Below are 16,867 nucleotides of genomic sequence, written 5' to 3'. Positions count from 1 at the left end.
ATAAATTTGCTAGCTTGCGTAAGTGATCCTGTAGTTAAATAGAAATTATGTAATAAATATTATGTTTGTAAAAGAACTTGCGGTGTTTAATTCCTCGAACCTGTTACTGTTGTGTTAAATTGATGTAATTATTAATTTTTTTGCATCATCCTTGATCGTACCAAGTTTCTTAGTCGATCTAATTAATCAGTATATTGATTGGAAATTTATTTAATGATTTCTGAACTTTTTCCCGAATCTCTAGATATATAATTACGAATTTTCCAAGATGGTGGTCTTGATGGCTTATAGGATGATGGTAGTAGAGGTTTTAAAGTCTCTTTAAGAATGTTGAACATGGTTTATTGAAATTATTATTTTTTTTTTCATAAAATTAAACATTATTGCATCGATCGGGTATCGAACCAAGGACAGGAGCGGATCGAATCGATCTGTAGAATGATGGCTAATTTTTTTGGTGAATTTTGGAATTTTTCCCGAATTCCTAGCTAAATAATTACACAATTCCAAGATGGCGACCAAATGACAAGATGGTGGGTGACACAGCAATAATAAATGATTACTGCACTCTAGCGGGTAAGGATTCAACTAACATGGCGTCAGCGCACTCTAGCAGGCGATAACATGATGATGGCTTCCAGCAGACGAAACAAGATGGCGGACATGACATCATACTTGTTGACCTTGTTATTGGTGGTAGGTTAGTCTGTAGGTGACTTTCGTGGAGGAAGGAACGGTCACCATTTTTATTTTTTTGCCCTCACCGGGTTCGAACCGAGGACTCCGAGCTCCATGTCGTTAATGTTTGTTTTAAAATATTTTTTATTAAAATTTTATTAATTGAATTTTTTATAAATTTTAAAATTGTTTTATTAAAATCGGATAATAAATTTAAAGATGGCGGGTGTAACGGAAATTGCAGAGGTGACGTCATAATCCATGATGACGTCAGAGGCTTGTCTGAGGCTGTAGACATGGATGCTTAAGCCTACATATGGACATTTCTAGCCGCTGGGATTTTCAAGGACTAAAACGGGAAATTTTCCCTCGAAACGGGAATTTTTTCCCTCGAAAACGGGAAATTTTTTCTTAAAACGGGAATTTTTGATTAATTTTGAGTCATTTTTGAGGAATTTTGAGGAATTTTTGCCGCCGTGACATCACAAATCCACGATGGCGGTCAACACCACAGACACCACACCCTGAACCCTGTGCCAGTTCCGGCTATTATATACTACTATTATGGAATAATAAAAACATTATAAAATAAATATACCCGGGTAATTCTCAGCCCTGTGCGAGAGCAAAATGATGACTGAGAACCGGATGTGAGAGGACAACTGGATGTCACGTGACACGTTTAATCCCCTTTTTCTTTTTTCTTTCGCTTCCGTCCGCCCATGTCCTACCGTCTTACGAGACATGCTGTAAATTGAAAAAAAAAAAAAAAATCTCGGTGCTAGGAGACACGACCGATATCGATCCACCAAGACGGCGCATTTCTCCCCCTTCCACCCTCTACCCGTTGCATGTGTCACGTAATACGAGACGTTTCCTTGCCAGATGACGCATGCAAAATAGGGTCACTAGATGAAAACCACAGAATGACTTCAGTGTCTACGTTGTAAAATTATTTTTAGTTTGTCATGTAGTTATTTCAAAATAAATCAAATTTGCATGATTTTACATATTACTCGAAAAAGATTTAAGCTACAGTATTCTCTTGAAATACAAAAATTCATAATTTTTTTCTCAATAAATTACGTGTTAAATTACACATTTCAATGAAGATGTAAAATTATTTAACAACGCAAGTTAAATTAATCATTGTTTTCTGTGTTGATCTGCAAAATGATCTTAAATATAAGTACACATGTGTGATTATAAAATATTATAATATACACCAGAATATATTTACCATAGTATTATGTACATGGGCGTCGGACACCTGGTGCTGGTGTATGGTGACGGTTGTGTCGAAAGCCACCATGGATTCTGACATCACGGTGGCCATATTTAATGATCTTAACCTTTGACCTTAACTTTAACCTTTGACCTTTTTTTCCAAAAATTAACCAAAATTTTCCACAATTTGTCAAAAATTCGCCAAAATATTTAGTTTACAGGAAAAAAATTTCGCCAAAAAAATCTCAAATAAGGTCCTATTTATACGGAAAAATTTCCTTTTTGAGGAAAAATTTCGTAATTTTATTCCAAAAAAAAGTCAACGAATTAAAAATGTCCTTAAAGAGACTTAAAGCCTTTATCGAAGAGAATCCAATAACCTTGAGGACATTTGACATAAATCAATAGGATTCCATGACAGCCGAGTTTATATAGTTACGTAACTGTAGCAACTTATGTTACGGCCGCCATGTTGAAAATCAGTATTTTTATGCTAAAAAATTAGTAAAAAATAATTAATTATAATAATTTTTATAAAAAACTTTTCGCCTTCTTGGAATATAATGTCACGGCCACCATCTTGGAAATTAATAATAATTTATCTAGAAAATCGGGAAAAAAAATTATGATTTATAAAAAATTAATTTATCAAATTTTAATAAATTTAAGATAAAAAACACATTTACATCATGGTACCTTCGGTTCGAACATGATGAGGGCAACATAAAAATGGCGACGGATCCTCCCTCCCCAGAAGCCACTGGCAGACTGAGCTACCACACTAATGCCAAGCTATATATATCGCCAGCTAGTATGATACCTACTTAAGAGATAGAGGACATCGCAAAAGCCACTATACTAAGGAAGAGTGTTCTGTATGATGTAAATAATTTTCCTTGTCTTGAAAGTGATTATGTTAATAGCTCTTCTGATCTCGACAAAGAACCTAAATTGAAGTTTGCTGACGGTTTAAGGAAGACTGGAACCATTGGAAGAATCTTCACTGTCAAAAGTGAGAATAAAATTCAAGCCCATCTCAAGTAGATCCCCCATACTTTGGAATAGTGATAGATGCTTATAAAAGGAAGCTTTTAGACGATGAAGAATCTTCGACGTCAAAGATTTCGAGTTCTTACAGTAATTCAGGTGAAGATGCTGGCTTCGATGGTGATGGCGACAGTGACTCTGAATCTGGTGACGCTTTCGAAGACTCTGCTGTAGCACCTAAGGCATGCAAGATCAAAGATTGTGATGAAACCCTGAAACGAAAACGATGGAAACGTGATAAAATAAATCTTTCCAATAGAGCTTACGTTGATAACTTGGTTAATAGTGATAGTAAAATTATTTATACTAAATAAGCAAGGAAAATTACACAAGAAGAGATTGATTATACATCATGGGAAGATCCTAACATATTGGTTGACAGGCTAAGACTTCTACATGCTTCTCTTTGTGCAGGAAACTATTCACTCAGACAATGGCCGTGAAAGCTTGCGATCATTATCAAGCGTACAAAAGGATTCGAACCCATTTTTTTTTTCAAACATCTCTTAAGAGGCTATTATTATTTCAGAATTTTTTTTACGTTTAACTGGAGTGTACATATCCCATACCAACTAAAATAAAATAGTGATCTGCTGTCCTCGGAATTCAGAGCTGGGTCCGCTACGAGGCTCATCGCTAGTTGCCGTTTCTCCGTGATGTTGACACGGGACTCACTTGGTGTTGGGTTGGGGGGGGGGGGAGATGAAATAGGGTGTGCTCTATTTACTTGAACTAGACAAACAACACTCCAAGCGCGAAGCGCACTCCTCTGCTGTTTGAACTCCGCGCTTTGTGGGTGACGAACCGGCGTGCATGTTTACCACCGGCGAGGGTGTTTAACAACAGTCGTTTGCAGCGGTCTCCGCTAATTAGCATAATTGATGCTCGTTCTCACACGCCAATTTTTATTCATTTCTTTCATTTTCGTCATTACTTCTTTTTTTTGACGTGATAACGTCTTATAAATCGATGAACGCCGGCTGCACGCACGAAAAAGTGTCACGTTCCGCCTGAGCTTAGCGTGCAAGAACCTGCCAACCACCGTGCGAGAAAATCTTCTATAATATCAAACAGGTTAAGGTGGGTTTTTTTAAACTAATAGTTCGTGATTATATTTAAACAAATTATTTCAATTAAATTTGCAAAAAAATGTAAATAATATTTGAAAATTAAAACGTATGACATTTTTCATCAATGTTTTCTTATGACGTTATCGAGTAAAATTATCGTCCGTAAACCGATTTTACAGACACCTCCCTTTTTTTAAAGGAGCTCTTTCTGAAATTTTAGCAGGGAATATTAGTTAAACAGCGAATATCTGTTGAAAATATCAAGGGCAGAACAAAAATAAGCAAAGAATGTGTAAATTTAAAATAATCCACATATTAGATACTTAAAAAATGTAACGACAAAAAGCAGAAAAAAATCAACTGGCGTGTGAGACAAAGCTTTAACTTATAAATAGGCAGGATTCAATTACAAGAAATAAATTGATTAATAAACGAATCCTTAACTCTGTAATGGATGCATCGGTCCTCGGAGAATAAAATCGGTTTCATCACACTTCACAAGATCATGTTAGTCGCTGGTAACTTAGCTTTAAAACCAATGTAGACTTTCTGTAGTAGAACAACTCCACGTGACGGTAGTGGTGCGAAATGGATACTGTAGTGTAAACCAAATGTAATTTTACACATTCAGTGATAGTGTAATTTGAATTTTTCGACGAGTAATTAGGAATAACACATAAGGTAAATCCGGGAGATATGACGCACCTTTTAATTTATGACTTTTAAAAATACAAAATTAATTATACCTTAACACAAACACCAGGTAAAAAAAGTTAGTAGTTTTTTCTATTCTTATTCTATTTTTCTATGCGCTTCTTAGGCCTATCCAAGTCCTTTGTTTATTTTTTCTCATCCTTTGCAGCAGTACGTTTTTTCGCAGATGTCCTGGAGCTCGGTTTGGTATGGGAGATACCACATGTAGCAATTTGGTTGGTGTCATATCTTGGCTGGGATGCAGGGAGCAGGAGAAGCAGGAAAAACAGTGGCTGTTGTTCTCGGTTTGAAAGCAGAAGATGTGGAAGGAGATTCATTGGATGTGGAAGGACGTTCAGTAAGTTCGCATATCGAATGAGACTGGGCAGTAGCAACACTTGCTCGAAGAGGTTGTGGGATACCATTGTCCTCCATAGGAAGAGGATCGGCATGACCACTTTCAAAGGAAGCATTACGTTCTTCAGGATGAAGCTGGTCAATTGGATCAGACTGTCGTAAATATGCATAATCTGGAATGGCTGACGGGTTCAGCGGTACTATCCCTGTAGCCCTGAATCCTGAAACACCATTTTCTACAGTAGCGACCCGAGACCAAGCACTTTTCAGGAGAACTCCGAAGTGGTGGAGTTCAATGCTGGCATGACTTAGCATCCAGTTATTACATGCATCTGCCCAATAGGCCTTCAATGGTTTGAAGAAGCTCCGATCAAGAGGCTGGAGGTAGTGTGTCGTGTGGCTTGGCAGATCCAGAATGGAAGTATCATTATAAACAGCGTTTTGAAGTATATATGGAGAGTTGATATGCGAACCGTGGCCATCCAAAAGAAGAAGACATTTCCCTGCATTCTTGCGTGGAATAAAGTGGTTTTCAAGCCAGTCCATGAATATGTACTCGTCTATGTATGCATATTTCTTCCTCATCGTTATGACTCCTCCAGGTGGCATACTTTCTTCCCAAATTGCTTTCTTGTTTACCCCTTTGAAAATGCAGTAGGGTGGTAAAAATGAGCCCTCAGCATTACAACATGCCACTACAGTTACTGTTTCGCCCCTTTCCTTTGCTTTTCTTACATGAACGTTTTTACTGCCTTGCTCAGCAGCAACATGTCCTGGCTCATTCGTTAATGATAAACCCGACTCATCCATGTTGTAGATGTTGCTTGGTTACAAAATAGATGATCTTTTGTCAAGGTTTTCTGCAGTAGCTCAAAGTAGTCTTTAACTTCCTCCTCGTTCATCCCTTCTGCACGATTGTTTGATATGCCTTGAGATTTTCTAACACATAAATCTGTGTTTCTCTTCATAAATGACTTGTACCAATCACAGCCTGCCAACCCCTTTTCCTGGTTGAATCTCTGTGCCTTATTCATTGAAACCGCTAAATTATATGCGATTATTCTAAGGTTTTTCCTAGTTGGAGCGAAGCATGCTGCCTGAAGCTTTTTTACATGGCTAGCAAGCTTCCCTTCAGCATCTTCCCCTAACAATGGAGGTTCACCAAGATTCCCTTTTACGAAACGTCCTGTGGTTAATCTAGTGTGCAGTGTTTTCTCTGTGATATTATTTTATCTCGCAGCTTGCCTTACTGATTTCTTTTCATCTCGTACCGCACTGATAGCCTTATCAAGGTCTTCCTGTGTCCATGCTGCCCTACTGCTTTTCCTAGGTCCATAGGTCGTAGGCATTTTCAATCATTGGAACTGGAAAGAGAGAGAAAGAATATAATTACTTACTAGTCCAAAACTTTTAAGTATTTGTACTTATTTTTAACAAAATTAAGAGAACTGTCTACTTTCTCACTTCTAAGACAATATATCTAATAATTTCTTAGCAGAAAGCAACCCGAGTAACGTAACCTAGAACTTACATAATATTGCAATTATGTAAGCACTGACAAACATACAGACGAAAAGCGTGGTAGCATTGTCTCTATTACTAGTACACGGTACACAAGTGTGTGGCTCACATCTGCTTAGCTGTCCGTGTAACCTTGACAGCCATAAGTTCGCTGCCGTGTCTATTACACACATGACTGTGACATATCATTGTCATGAGAACAATTTTTGTTTTAGGACGTTTTTATGCTTCGTCATATATGATTTTACTAATTATTGAGTAAGATCGGTAACTAGCATCAAATGACTATTCATTTATTATGCACTGCATTAAATAATATGATGTAAATATTGCGTTTGAATGTAATTTATGTTTTTAAATTAACATTTACGCACATGCGCATTATCTTATATTGTTTCAACTGTACAACAAATACCAAAACATTTAATTATATGCATTCTACTTTAAATATTTCCATTTTAAAATCGGCTTTTAGTAGGCATCATCATAAAATTCGATTTAAAGCAAGATAGGAGTTACGCAGATGATACCAAAACATTTTTGAGTACGTCGGGATGTTATTGCATATAGATATACCAAAGCAAAAAAAATATTATTTAAATTAGCACTGCGTCATATCTACCTTTCACTAAATACGTCGTATCTCCCAAAGCAGTGGGAGATATGACGCAATCCGTAAATGTGGTTTAAAATGGCGGAACTTGCACGAGGCGGTGTGAACACAAGATCAGCTCAATACTCTTCCGAACCACACACCACAACTTTCTTCAAATTACATAAATAGTGGATATAATATATTTGAGCTAGAGCACGACGAAACTTTCAGTACTTACCAATGGCGAATTCAGCAAGAAAGTGCTGTACTATTTTAAAAACAAACAGGAAATACTCGAAAACCCACACGTACACTCCCACAGACTAATGGAGACTGGTGCGCGCGATAACTGAGCGCCGGCTGTTTCCCTTCTATGGAATTCTGGGAATGCGTCATATCTCTCGCCGCGTCATATCTCCCGGATTTACCTTACGGTTTGTATAATTTTACATATTCACTGTGTAAAGTTACCACTATGTGATGTAGTTTTACACCAAATGTAGGATAATATTCTAAATTTTATGTGAAATATGCCTATGGACTTAAACTTTTGTTAGGCACTGTAGTGTTTACTGTGTTATTGTGCAATCCATTATTTAGTTTTATTGTTCAAGGTAAATAAATGAATACTGTGATGTCAGGAATGTATCAGTTTTAGTTGAGGCGGGATGATAAGTGTTACGGTCGCTGGCATTTCTAGCACGGTATCGCCTCTAAGCGCAAGGCTGTGAACAGACGCGCAGTTTTCTCGTAGTGCACAGAACAGCTGTGAAATTTTAGCGGTGACCGTTACTTCAGATAAGATGGAGAAATGAAGAAAAAGGTGTAATGCAGTAACCTTAAGTGCCTTCATGTCCAAAAATTACTCTCAAAACCCGCGTTTAAGCAGTTTTAAACGTCCTAGAAATACGGTTTAAAAATGAAATAACGACAAAAAAAACCACGCACCCACTCTCTGCGTATTTTTAAATGCTTTTCGTAAACAGACACCGCTCGGACATCTTGATTCAGATCGCGTGGCGTCCTCTGAATGTCAGCCCACTGTATGATTTTGTTTTAATTTTCCTAACCTAAATTTAAACTAAGTGTGTTGGGGAGGGTCCGGGTTAGGGAGGGAGACTAAGTGCGTCTCAGGCCGAAGCCCATACGCTCTAATCATCCAGGGTATTAGCCATGAAGGAGGGGTAGCATGCATCGTGTGCTAGGAGGGGGATTGACCAGCCATGGCAGCGATTGGCGCCAAGACTAACTCCCCTCACTCACTATACTAGACTAAAACTAGATAAGTTGAGCCCAGGTAAAACCTGCATAGACACAGGAAAAACCCTGGGCTCTGACATGCCGGATGCAAAATTTCATGCATTAATATCAAGCAGGTTGGTAACGGGAAACAGTGGGATGGTTCTGGAAGAAGAGTTGGACAGAGTAGAAAAGAGTCTACCATGCAGTGGTTGGGGGGGGGGGGGGGGGTTGGGGGCTTGGACATTGCTGTCCGCATTGGCTTGGGTGGCACTGGTTGTTTCGGGGGCGACTTTAGTCGTTTCCCGCCAGGCTGCCAGTCAGCCCACTTAAATTATGAAGAAAGAAAATTATTTGGTTAAATTATTTAAGCTGTAAGCTCACTGTATGGGAGCCCAAATAGGCGGGCTCATTAATTCGGAATGTTTTGTTCCAAAACATTTTGTCATCCTGCATCCTGCAATCGCTCGCTTTCAAATTATTTTCCGAGGTGTACTAAGGCCGTCAACCTTGCTAGCCAGGTCGTATTAGAGCGCTACCGTTTTTTTTTAAGTCCTCCCAGAGTTTATCGGTTTTCATTTCAGTACGTATAGTGTTTACCATTTTTTGATGTGTAACATCTTATCTCTCGATATACGGCATCTGGTGGGTGTAATTTCGTGAATGGAACGGAAGTCGCATGAAAAAAAATTTGTAACCACGGTGCTGCCATCTGTGACGAATGGCGCAAACCAATGTTCACAAAGACAAAGAATTTTTACAAGATGGCCAGTATTTGAATAAAAATTACTTGACTAAAATCATGTCTCTCAGCCAGGGTTTCGTATTTTTTCCAAGTATTTTCATTATTATCGGCGACGTGTCATTAAAACGTTTATAACTAAGGTCTACAAATGGAAATAATTGATAGTCGACGTAACTGCTCCAGCAGCGAATTCTAGCGGCGTGTGCGGAATCTACGTGTGTTTCGCGGCAGGAAATTTAGTTGAAAACACAATTTGCGCTTATTAATCGCACATGGCATTATTTTAAAGAATTTTACGTTAAACTTATTGTCCAATTTTCGTATTATAAGTGCATTTGCAACATGGGAACACATGAATTGGCTCGTTACCGAGGTTACATTCTACTCATCACTTGCGAGTTATAAATACAGACCTGAAAAATTCGCAGGTTCATATCGTGTTATGCTAAAATTATACCTTAGTGCTGTTTCTTGTCATTGGTTCACTGTTAATCTGGAGGACTGATGGCCAATTAGAGACCCTCACTCATAGAAGTGACGAATCACAGGCCACCCAGTCGAGACGGCTCACAAGTCAGCAGCCAATGAACAGTTGGCACTTGCCGGAGTGTGTAGAGGATATTGGAGTCTATCCTGGAGGTCGTTTAACCCACAACACTTGTTCACATGTTGTTTTCACACTATGAGGTTAGATTTCCGTAATGATTTTTCAAACAAGACCAACGTTCATCCTCAGTAACTAAATAAATTCGAGATTCTATGTCCTTCAGGATAGACTCAACGTACCTTTACATACTCTAGCAAATATCACCTTCCCATCAGTTGTTGACTTCTGTCCACTGTTAGTGAAATAACTAGCAAAAGCAACATAAAGATATGATTATTTTCAAATTTTGGCATATCAAAAATACGAATCCGAAATTTTTTCTGGAATCTATTAGCCTGTTTCTTTTATTTCTGTTATTACATGTTGTTTTAAATACAAATTTTCTTATGCATTTTTAATTTAACTCTTTAATAGCACCATTAAAACTGTATTTACTTTCGATAACCCGACAAAATAGCTAACATTTAGACTGAGTCTGAATTCGATCCACAAACATCGTCTGCAGGTTCATCAGGAAAAAAAAGGTTGAAAATAATTTTACGCCTTATGGTCTTAAAGGGCTTCCCAAGGCTTATGTTACACAATAATTTCATTATAAGTGATAGAGAAAGTATTTAAGATACAACACTAAGCGTCTGAGTAATTTGTATTTGAACAAAGTTCTAAAACCAGCACAACACTTGTCTCAGTCGTAAAATTGTTTCATTTGAAATAATTTGTTGTAAAACCTTTATTTTTCTCATTTCTTTGTGAGGTGTTACCAACCAAAATTATCTTAAATAAATTATTTTACGACGGCGACCAAATTTCGCGATTATTGTGGAACTTCATTCAGTTAAACATGAGCCAGACGCCCAGTGCTTCATCTCCAATACTTAGATACTGCAGCTGATGTTTGTAAGTCGAATTCAAACTCACTTGTATATAAACTATATATATACACAGATTTAGTTTCATCGCTCAAGTATATTATGGAAGTGCCAAGCAGCATCATTTTTGGAGTTATACTTTTTTATACGCGTTATAAGAGTGAATTTTTACGATGCGCATGCAAACATCAACGAAATTTTCAGAAGATGAAAAAAAAGGCTGCATACAAATAAAAATTATACATGTACCTATTATATATTATATTATCTGTTTGAGCTTGAATACTGATCGAAATCATTAAAAAAGAAATTTATTAATTGTGAATATTAGGTATAGGATTCTGGTTTGTAAACTTTTTGAAGTGTATTTATATAAGTGAGGTTATATTCCCATATGTATGATTTACATCAATTTTCAATATTAATTAAAATTTATATATTATTTTACTAAAATAAATAATTATTTTATACAAGAACACTGAGTTATATTTAAAAAAAAAAAAAAATTTTTGAGTGAAACTTTTACGTTACCAATAGTAGTTATAATATCACTTCAGTTCTTTCGTTATTTTATTTTTCCATTAATTATTTGCATTGCAAAATTTAAATTGGTTTTTTTTATAACGCCGAGTAACGCGCGTAGATAAGTACACGCACCCATATGTGTACACTGAGAGAAAGGTTTGTTTGCCTCAACAAAATATTTTTGTTAATTCAAACAAATATTTTCTAGTGAGAAAGATTCTGTTGACCAAAAAAAAAAAAGATTTTGTCAACTCAAATGTAGCCTATATCTGGTTAGATGTAAAAAAAATTATTTTTGTTACTTACCGAGTTTGGTTAAACTAACAAAATATTTTGTTCCACCAAGTAAATATTTATTTCGCCGTGTATAAACAAATATTTGTTTGATTCAAACAAATATATTTTTTTTTTCGTTGAGTGCACGGTATGGTGATTACGGAACGGAGAGCTGTGTGTGTGTTTGTCGCAGGTGCGCGCCGTGCCCCGAGCAGTGCGACTCGTGCGTCGGCGCGGGCGCGTGCATGGCGCGCACGGACCGCCTGCTGCGCTCCGCCGTGCTGGGCGCGCAGCTGCTCTGCATGTGCGGCACGGCCGCGCTCGCCCTGGTCGTCTTCAAGCAGCGCAAGTGCAAGGTAGCCCGCTCCCGTGCACGATACTGCGTGACCATTAAGGGCTCCGCCTACCTGGGCACACATACGGTGTGCAGAGCTTCAGGAAAAACAACGCGATTTCAAAACTACTCAAGATATCCGAGTGGGGCCTATTTACGAATAGCATTTAAGAGTTCGCTGAGGACCGAAAAGTACTTTTAATTTCGGATTAAGTTTATAAACTGTATTTTTAGAAGCTTTAAAATGCCTAAAACGCGTGTTTTCAGAGTAATTTTTAGGCATAAAACAATCAGTACAGATTCTTGAAAGCACTTAAGGGGCTTGCATAACACCTTTATCTTCATTTCTCCGCCATATAATGTTACGGTCACCGCTCAAATTTCACAGTTATCCTGTGCTGACGAGAAGACTGCGCGCCAGTTCAGAGACTTGCGCTTGGAGGCTATACCGCGCTGGAAGCACCAGCGAGCGTCGCGCTTATCATCCCGCCTCACTAGCACACATACACCCCTGACGAGGCGGGCCCCTTAAGGGGAAGCCTTCTTTTCACAGACGAGAGAGCCAAACGACCGATCGTTACGGACCTGAAAAATTCGCTGTTTCGATGACCTCCAGGGTAGTCTACACAGTCCTCTGTACACTCGGGCAAATAACGCCAGTTCATTGGCTGCTATCTTGTGAGTGGTCTCAACTGGTGTTTGCCCGAGATTCGTCACTTCTTTGGTTGAGGGTTTCTCATTGGCCCAGCGTCGCCCAGACGAACAGTGAGCCAATAGCAAGAGCAGCTTAAAGGTATACGTGTATGAATTTCAGACTATCGCGAAATGAATCTGCGAATTTTTCCGGTCTCTACCGATCATGCATGTTCGGTTTTTTTTGTTCATTGTAAATAAATATGGCGGTGTTGATAAAAGGATACTAATGGTCGATTAGGTTAGGTTAGCTACATTATAAATACTTTAAAACATTGTGGACGGTTGATTTGGTTAGGATAACTACATTAAGATACGGGAAAAAAGCATGAACTTCGGGGGCAACTTTGGGTTTTGGCTCTCTCGTCTGTGAAAAGAAGGATTCCCCCGTTAAGGAGCCCGCCTCGTCAGGGGTGTATGTGTGTTGGTGAGACGGGATGATAAGTGCGACGCTCGCTAGTGCTTCTAGCGCGGTGTCTCCTCTGGACTGGCGCGCAGTCTTCTCGTTGTGCATATGAGCGTGTACCGTAACATTATATGGCCCAGAAATGAAGATAAAGGTGTAATGCATGTCCCTTAAGTGCTTTCAATAATCTGTACCGGTTGTTTTACACCTAAAAATTACTCTGAAAACATGCGTTTAAGCCATTTTAACGCTTCTAAAAATACAGTTTAAAAACTTAACCCAAAATCTAAAATTACTTTTCAGCCCTAGGCAAACTCTTAAATGCTTTTCGTAAGCAGGCCCCACTCGGATATCTAGAGTAGTGTGGTAATCGCGTTGTTTTTCCTGAAGCTCTACACACCGTATGTGTGTCCGGGTAGGTTATAAACGTTGTAGAGAGTTTGTTCAAGGTTACCGTTAAGCGCATGCACGAGTACTGCTTTTTTTTTCCTCGCTTGCAGAGCCACCTACTCAAAATGGCTACTCCTGAGCGTAATTTCTACAATTTTTTTTTTTTTTGCACAACGATAGAGCCCCTCCCTTTTGCACGAGAGTGGTTGAATGTCAAAGTCCCTGACCGTTGGATTAATCGTAATGGTCGAGACGACAGAGCTCTTCTTCGCTGGCCTCCAAGTTCACCTGATATAATGCCATGCGATTTTTTTCCCCCTTTTGGGGCTTTATAAAAGATCGTGTCTAAGTCTACCTAATTAATTGCGAGAGTAGAGACACAGAGTCGAAGAAGCTATTGCTTCCAGATTTTTTTAACGAGAGTGTGGGAAAAATTATTTGTTTTTAAATTGAATGTGTGCCGTATTACTAAAGGTGCACATAATGAACATTTATAAATCAATACTAGGTTAATTGAACTTCAATTTCATGAATGATTGGTTTTAAATTGTGTTAATTAAACTGTTATAATATACCATTTATACTGGGACATTCTTTTATGGACACTCTGTATTAACTGTTTAACGTATGTAAACATGACGGCAAGTGTTTTTTAAAAAAATTCCTGGTCAAAATCAGCTCTAAAGCCGAGATTAAGTATTTTTTTCAAGACATTTTGCCTATGTCTGAGTTGTTTCTTTAAATATTTTATAATTTCGGTCTGTTAGCAAACTGATTCCCTTAGTAGATGTAGCTGCTTCCGGCAGCGAATTCTAACGGTGGGTGCGGAAACAACGTGTTGTTGAAGACATAATTTGGTATGTTTATCACGCTCGGTCATTATTTTAATGAATTCTACGTAAAATGTAGTGTCGGAGTTACGTTTTATAACCGTATTTGCAACACGGGAACACATGAATTTGCTCTTTACCGAAGTTAGATGTTACTCATATCTGGCGGGTACTGAAAGACTCGCTGATATTTTATTTTATTTCTTTTTTTGACGTGACAACGTCTAATAAATCGATGAACGCCGGCTGCACGCACGAAAAAGTGTCCCACTACGGATGTCCCACTACGGATGTGTTCTGTTTGCTCATTGTACGCATGCGTGGCATCTCTCTTCATGCTCATTGTACGCATGCGTGGCATCTCTCTTCCACTCGATTGGAACAACCATCGATTTGACTTTTCAATCATATTTTCGTCGTTTGAATTATTAATATTATGTAATTTAACGATCGTCCACCGATTTTCAGCATAATCGGTACGGTTATTTAAAATTAATGTTGAAAATTCAAATACGTTTTGAACCAACAATGGTGTTTTACAGTTACACATAATAATTCATATTATAACCGGGATCTTTTGCACAATGTTTTAAAAAATATTGTAACACATTATAAATAAGTTTGGTGTATTTGGGATGCGTATTTGTTATAAAATCGTGTTAATATTATACCCTCACCGTGAACAAAGTTTTTATAAATATATATATATATATATAACATTTGAAACTACGTTATTTTAGTATGGCCTCGTGGGCGTGGTTAACGTACCTTTCTCTTAAAGAAAAGGTTGTCGGTTCGAAACCCGGCAGCTGCGAAGCTTTTTTTGCACTTGTAAAAATTAATATGGCGCACGCAACATTTCAAAAGTAATAAATATATTTGAATTAATGAATGCAAATAAAAGTAAATTTATTAATTCAATTGCACATTTCATTTCACTCCTTTGTATCCATACAAAATAGTGATAATTCAATAAAAATGATTCAATTTTATTCATAAATCTATGCAGAGGTAGATTTTATCATGCAAAAGATTGAAAAATTAAAAAAAAAATTCTTCCTCAAATAATATAATATTTTTAATGCCTAAATGGTTTGGTTGCAAAAACCTATTACGGCTCAGTCTCAGGCCGAATATGATATTTCATTTTCTTCTGGATCAATCATTTCATCAATGTTTTGTTATGACGTTGTCACGTTAAACTATCGTCCGTAAACCGACTTTACAGACAACCAATTTTTGTATTTGAGTTCTGATTCGGATAATTTTAACTTCATACCTCTCTTGCATTGGTACTGTCACAAATATTTCACCAGAATTTCACTAACTGTAGTATAGTGGGTGCAAAAGGTCACATAGTTGTTCGAAATTATTATCACTTGCACGAAATTTTACATTCATTATATTACATAATTGAACCATCATTTTAGATAATTATTGTGACATAACAAATTCAAGGAGATATAAGTTAAAATTTTCAATAAAATAAATAAAATATCAAAATAAAATAATAATATGGCATGTGAGAACATCTATTAAGGTGAATTAGGCTTCGCCATCTTACAAATTCAAATATTTTGATACAGCTTGCAATAAAGCATCCGTGCAAAATTTTTTGATATGGCATGGCATAGAACTTAGCTTTGGCTACTTGTTGAAGTCAAATCATGTGAACAGATGTGATTATCGTGGTATTTGTAGTCGCCCGAGATTACAGACTAGAGCCTCTTAATAAATATGTATTTGCAATAAGGTAGAAGGTTTGCGAGACATGATTTATACCTTAACATGCAAATTTCGGGTTTAATTGTTCAACTATATAGTTAGCTAAAATATATAAAAAATTCAAGATGACGGGGGCCAGTTCCTCTTAAAACTCTGCAGTATAGCTGGGCCGAACGGCACACTTCTAAAGAGACAACGGCGAGGCTGATAAAGTCTCAGGGCTCAGGACACAGCCAACTGTCTGGTCAGCTGAGCGAGGTACGGGGCTGAGGCGGTGACTATGCTGGGTTGGTGGCCCCAGCCACTGGTCATTGCCGAAGCTCTAATACCCTCCCGAAGGGAGCGATCCCTAACAGTTCTGTTTTAAATAAGAAGCTCTGGAATGTTAATGAAAAGCGAACTGGAATGCTACTCCCATCCTACCCTGATAGGGCGCATATGTGGAAGGGGAACTTGAGAATGCCGGCCGTAAGGTCGGAACAATCTGTCAAGATACATCCTGCTGGGCTGCCTCTAGGGCTGTAGTGTCAGCCAGTGCGAATGGACCATATCTTCCTTCCCTTCTGGCCAATGGGGAAGCTGTACTTCAAGGACGAGCGAATATTAAGTATACACAATATTACACTAATATTGATTCTGATCCGAGATCTTCTTGAACAAGTGTATTAATGTGATGATCGATATGAAAATTCAAAGAGACGGAAATATAACTCTGCCCTCAAATATGAAATTTGGCTGTGAGGGCGGGGCTTAGGATTTTCTACGAGTGCTGATTGGTGTATACCGGGAGAGTTACGGGTCACTGAGATACAATGTGCGGGGAGTATACATGAGTCTGGATACTGCCTCGAAGAGGCGTAAATGACATGTTTGACCTTCGAAGGGACGAAACTGTTTGGTATTTGATTCGGTTCTGGGGCCAGAAGCGTCAATTTCGACTGAAGGGAATTAATTATCTCGGCATTCGGAGGGCACTTAGATATTTTTATTTACTGAATCGTAAGCTCATCCGCTATTTTTGATTAAATACTAATAGTAAA

At 37.9% G+C, this 16,867-nt stretch overlaps 1 protein-coding gene across 1 annotated transcript in view; it reads left to right on the top strand.

Annotated features, from left to right (window-relative positions):
• LOC134540951 (probable G-protein coupled receptor 179) overlaps nt 1-16,867 on the top strand; it is a 247,960-nt gene that overhangs the window by 123,163 nt on the left and 107,930 nt on the right. The window contains exon 4 of the mRNA XM_063384039.1: nt 11,643-11,805. Within this exon, the coding sequence (XP_063240109.1) occupies nt 11,643-11,805 (163 nt within the window). The remainder of the gene's footprint in view (nt 1-11,642; nt 11,806-16,867) is intronic.

Source organism: Bacillus rossius, chromosome 17 (genome assembly GCF_032445375.1).
Source record: "Bacillus rossius redtenbacheri isolate Brsri chromosome 17, Brsri_v3, whole genome shotgun sequence".
Taxonomy (NCBI): domain Eukaryota; kingdom Metazoa; phylum Arthropoda; class Insecta; order Phasmatodea; family Bacillidae; genus Bacillus; species Bacillus rossius.
This window is presented reverse-complemented; position numbering and strand designations above follow the sequence as displayed.